Source organism: Agrilus planipennis, unplaced genomic scaffold (assembly GCF_000699045.2).
Source record: "Agrilus planipennis isolate EAB-ADULT unplaced genomic scaffold, Apla_2.0 scaffold97, whole genome shotgun sequence".
Classification (NCBI taxonomy): Eukaryota; Metazoa; Arthropoda; class Insecta; order Coleoptera; family Buprestidae; genus Agrilus; species Agrilus planipennis.
The window spans coordinates 330,752-336,499 of NW_020438864.1; the positions used below are offsets into that span (position 1 = coordinate 330,752).

General features: G+C 35.0%; 1 protein-coding gene across 1 annotated transcript in view; it reads right to left on the reverse strand.

Moving 5' to 3' along the window:
• Nucleotides 1-1,628: 1,628 nt before the first annotated feature.
• LOC108736269 (trypsin-7-like) overlaps nucleotides 1,629-5,748 on the reverse strand; it is a 7,871-nt gene continuing 3,751 nt past the window's right edge. The window contains exons 2-4 of the mRNA XM_018468626.1: nucleotides 3,779-3,962; nucleotides 3,024-3,456; nucleotides 1,629-1,945 (exon numbers count right to left, since the gene is read on the reverse strand). Coding sequence (XP_018324128.1) covers nucleotides 1,799-1,945; nucleotides 3,024-3,456; nucleotides 3,779-3,962 — 764 coding nt within the window. The 3' untranslated portion in view covers nucleotides 1,629-1,798. The remainder of the gene's footprint in view (nucleotides 1,946-3,023; nucleotides 3,457-3,778; nucleotides 3,963-5,748) is intronic.

Below are 5,748 nucleotides of genomic sequence, written 5' to 3' on the forward strand. Positions count from 1 at the left end.
GAAAACACCTGCACCAACTGGCGTCAAAGAAGTGGGAGTGTAATGCCTAATCAATGTCTGATCTACGAAATGATTCCACATGGTTCAGCGATCGCCGCAACAATTGCTACATATGTCATACAATAGTAATAAGATGGTCCGATTATCGAAAATAGTACGGCTACGATTTTCATTTATTTAATACCATTCTAATAATCTGACGACCGTATGATGATGATGATTGTAATAATACGGCTCGATTCTAGGAAGCACTCCATTGCGACTGCTACAAATGTGGAGTTGAGTCCACGAGGATTCGAATATACTCCCAGGGCCAACTCGAAAGCTCGTACTATATGATATTAGTAAATTTTTTTTTAAGTTTAATTTCCAAAGACCAATCACATGACCCTATTAAGTAATATTTGCTTTTCTGGTTTTTTCTATACATCATGAAGGTCGTACTACAAGACATCCTCATAATACGAGCTCCAGAAATAATATAAAAAGGAAATTAAACACGAGACAAACCAGATATGAGAACTCTCTCTAGTTAACCAGCAAATACCTCTCCTTCCAAGGGAGACTACCTAGCTGCAAAGCAACCTTGCTACCAACTAGCTGAAAAGCAACCCAACTTTCATTGTCACCTTGTCTCCACCGCCAACGCCAGCACATCCTCCACCCCCGTGGAAAAACCTGTCCCAGAATCCTCGACATCTTTTGCTGAAGTTGTTGGACTCGTGTTCAGACAGCGATTGATTTTGTTCCTGTGGTAATTAAATAAACGTTTAAAATTTCATTCATTAAACAACACCATTTACCAAGATCTAACAAACGGAAACGATAACAATGCTAATCCTCTTCCTACAGATTGATATATCTTCCATTGAAAAACAATTTCAGTTTGAAACTACATACGACGTGCGGATGAGAACTAATAAGATCTAAATTGCATTTTCACTTTTGATAGTTTCGATACACTACTGATGAAAAACTTAATGTTCATTAAAACTTCCGTTAGTTTATCACTACATAGTATAAAACAAAGTTGCTTTCCGCTGTCTGTCCCTATGTATGCTTAAATATTTAAAACTACGCAAAGGATTTTGGTGCGGTTTTTCTAAATAGATAGAGTAATTCAAGAGGAAGGTTTATATATATAATACATGCATAATATAGTACAGAAACACCAATAATTTTAGAAGTTTCTAATGTGATGTCATAAATAAACACATTTTTTGCGCTTACATTGCAAACGCTAGCTGAACCTTACGAGATAGACCAAAATAATGTACTACAGTACAAATCCGGGATGGTATACGTCTATCTCTTAGGGATAACCCACAATAACCATTTTTTATCCTTTACTTTTTATGAGAAATAATGGCTTATTTACGAAGCTATTTTAAGCAATACAGCATTAATCCTTATCGAATTAAGTACTTTTAAATACATTGTGCATTTAATATAGATCAATATGGCCCTTTGCAGCATGTAATTTAAATGAATATTTTCGAAGATATTACAGATTTAAAATGCAGGGACATAGCGGTTGCGGCGGTACCGGCAGGGAGGCCGGTTTGTATTGTCTAATGACAAAAAAACTGTGAATGTTGTATATAAAGACATTCTGTAATATATTTAATATTAGCATTGAACCCGTGCGAAGCTGGGGCGGGCCGCTAGTATAACATATTTCTTGAATTATGAAGTCAAAATGTCCTTAATTTGGAAAATGAAGATCATAATGACGGAGAAAAGCATTGAAAAAAGGAAACAACTTGATTTTCTTTTTTGTTTTAATAATTATCTGTTTTTAAAGTGATGTAACATCTCTAATGTACTGACGAATGGCTGCAACGTTAGTGTAGACTCCTGGATTGTTTTCCTGCGCGCAATCACGACCCCACGATATGATGCCGATGAGGGTATTATTAACAACCATGGGTCCTCCAGAATCACCCTAAAATTTAAGATATTTACAAATAAATTTGTTCTTCGCTTTCAATCAAAACCGGACTATTAATTAATCTTTTTTAAAAATACGTAACATCTTAGTACTGTTTAGTGTGCACGTTTCAAAAAACATCTAATATACTCCTCTATCTTACCATCTCATGTGTACATAATTTAACTGTTTGCTAAAAGATAATAATGAAAGGTACGACAAAATGAAGTGATACATTTAACGATAATAAAATTGGTCAGCTAAAATAAATTATAGTTGAAGAAACAATTAATTAGGTGACATCAACAGTAATGTTAAGCCTATTGAATTTAATAATATCAGTGGATCAGAACAATATGTGCATGAGTCCCGAATATTAACTTAACGGAGTGGGAGCAGCCGTTTTTTTCAATCCCCATTCCAAATAATACTCAGAAATATTCACGGGTGTATAAGATGCAAAATTGATTTTCCTACCCCTAGTGAGCCTGCTTTGATAATACTTCTGAAGATGAGAAAATTGATCTGGTCAATTTTATCCACTTCATATTTGGAACTCGTAATTCATGCGCTTACTTGTCTAACTTTGTATGCGTTTTACTGTTGATACCACTCAATAATTTTTTTTTCAAAAAAATATTTTATGAAACACTTTAAGAATCATTTTAATAGCTGTAACGCTTAATAATATTGTAACAATAATGTGAAATGAATTAAACTTCCACCCACTACAAATTACCCTAGCTGTCACCTTGAGAGCTTAGTAGTCAAATTAGTGATGTGTAAAGCCGAAGAAATTGAATTAATTTCACACGTTTAAATATTATCAAAATCATTTAAGCTGAACTATTTCAGTAAATAATCTATCTAGCGAATATAACCTTCATTTTTTCTATTTACAGAAAATGGGACGCTCACATTTTTCAACGACTTTGAAAAACTTAAAAGTCGATAAGATTTCTGTCACTGACACATTTTAATGTAAGTAATTGCCCTTTTACGACCATCTTCTCACGTTTGAGGTGGCATAATTGGCTTTTCTCTTATTTCGATATAATATGAGGTGCTACGACAGCAGAACCATCTAACTTACCGTACAGGCATCCTTGCCACCTTCGTCGTAACCAGCACACAGCATTCTATCAGTGAGGTACTCTTCGGTAAGGTTAAAAGTACTTCTGCATTCGTCTTGTGAGATAATTGGTACAGTAACTGCTTGAAGTACATCAATGTAACTGGCATTAACATCTTGTGACTGCAATCCCCACCCTACAACCGTGGCATTGGTTCCTGGTGCTATTTGTTGATTTTCATCGATTAGTTGAACACTCCTAATCGTATCACTGAAGGTCAAATTTTGTAACAATTTAATCAAACCGACATCATAGTCGGGACCTGCTTCAGTGTCGTTAGGAGGCTCAGAGTACTGAGGGTGGATGTAGAGTTCTTCAGCTTTCAATAGAACACCCTCAACGCCTTCTTCATGTAGAGCACCAGCAATAATCGTTATATTTGTTACATTTATGCTACAAAAGAAGAGTATATAATTTTATCGTCAAGTTAACATACGTTTCGCCACGGTGTGGTTTCTTCAGATGTAGTAAATATACATAGTTAATATATATTTGGAATTACAATTGTTTCAATTTTAAATCTACAATGAACTTCCAAAGAATAAAAGAAGATTTACTGAATAATAATAAAGATACCTAATTTACATATCCTAAATAAGCTTATAAATAAGTATTTTGTACTTGTAATGGGGCTAAATATAGGTACATGTATAATACCCTTATGTTAGACACATTAACAATAGACTAACTTGTGACAAAATTAACTCGTACTTACTCAGTTAAGCACTGACCCGCCGTAAGTATCCATGCGTTGGACAATATCGATCCACCGCAAAAGTAAGTACCCGCCATAATTTGCACTACATAAGGAAAATCGTTTAATGATGCATTAGACCCTCCAACAATTCTCACAGAATCCGATGAATCGTATTGCTCAAATTGGGCATTCTGGGGAAATGCTAATAAAAGAAAATTATATTTAATTTACATTTTAGATATCGAAATAAATTAATTGTTTACAAAGAGTTAACTGTAGATAGGCGTAAAGATCCAAGTTTTAGTACTCGATCCTACTAAACAGTTACATGTTCGGTTCTATTATAGTTATATCTGTATTTATTGCAGATTGCAATGGTTTTGCGAAACTACACACTCCACTGTGTTCATAAAACTTTTACACATCCAAACCGATATGTAGGAATGTTGGTCGGAGGTTTGATGGTTTAAGATAGTAAACTGATCGTGGTTCATAACTGAACACCGAATCCATTATTTTCAGTTTAAAAACAGCAGGTTTTTAAATAACAGCCGGCTTAAGAGGCTCCGAAATAATTGTCCTAAAGTACGATCCGAGACAGAGGAGTTTCAGTCGGTACGTCCGAGGACTCCTTCCTTGAGAATCCAACACTTCTCAGTCGTTCGGACGACTGGGTATCTATAAAGATTTCCCGTCTTCCACGAAAACAAAAAAAAATAGTAGCCCATCACTATATTTCAAGCCCCTCCCCCTATTAGAAGGAGATACAAAATTTGTATAATATGATTTCAAACGTAAAATTTGCGGGAAATAAAGCCGCTTTATAATGAAAAATACAACATTTAGCTAGTGGCAACCGCATAACATACGTATTTCACAGCTAACAAAGGTGATGGTTGAACCCTATAAGTTGTTCTAATAGCCGATGTTGCAACCAAATTCTACTACACTTAGTTTAAAGTTTTACGGGCAGATTTTCAAATTGGACAAATACATTAACAGTCTGCCCGCAAAACTTAAAGTAAAAATTTTGTTGCGATTCGTTTCCCCACTTGTCCATTGAAGTTTCACTTCTACTATGTGTCCCAGCACACATTTCATTTTCACAGATTTACTGCAAATTATGATTCGATTTTTACACAGAGCGCAAATAGAGGCAATGATGCCCAGCCACGGGAAAAGTAGAGGTAACAAAATAACAGCTCAGCACACGCCGCCGGGACTCTAGTGGACACCCCGCTCTCCGCGCGGCTGCACATTATATGCATCTAATACAGCCGTTGTTCTCTCTCCGCCGCGGATAGCCTTTCTCTCCATTCACCGCTGTCGCCTCACCCAACCCCTTATACCATCTGTCCCCTCCACGCGGACGTAACGCTTTTTCTTGACAGAAAAAATCGTAATCTCCGTCTATAAAGAAGTTTCACTTCAAAAATAGTAATGTGTTACATGGGTTTGTTATCTTGAAGTTTTCATTAGTAGCCTTTAGCCAGCTTAGTGGTCGGACTGACATATTCTCTTTTATTTGAAAGATAACATACACACAACTTATCTAATTTAATCAACTTAGTCTTCTGAACATCAACCACTATTCCCTGTTTGTCACTTCTCAACCTTCACACTAACAAACTGTTGCCAACTGACCAATGCTGTCAACGTCAATGCCATAACACGCATTATTCTTATCTGTATTACCACAGGTAGTATATATTTTCATTCTGCAGTACGGTATAAATTAAGAGCAAAGTTTGAAGAGGCTACTTAACTTTTTTCTCATTTTTAAAGTAGTTGTTATTTAAGTACCTATTTATTTTTTAGTGTCATTCGAATAATTAGTAATAAAAATAATAAAAAACACTATTTAAACAATTAACAAAACTTATTTACCAATAAAAATTAAACAAAAAATTTATATACAAAATATTTACACAAAAAAAAAACAATAAGAGTTTTTTCGCTACAATTTAATTACTTCAAGATATAGATAT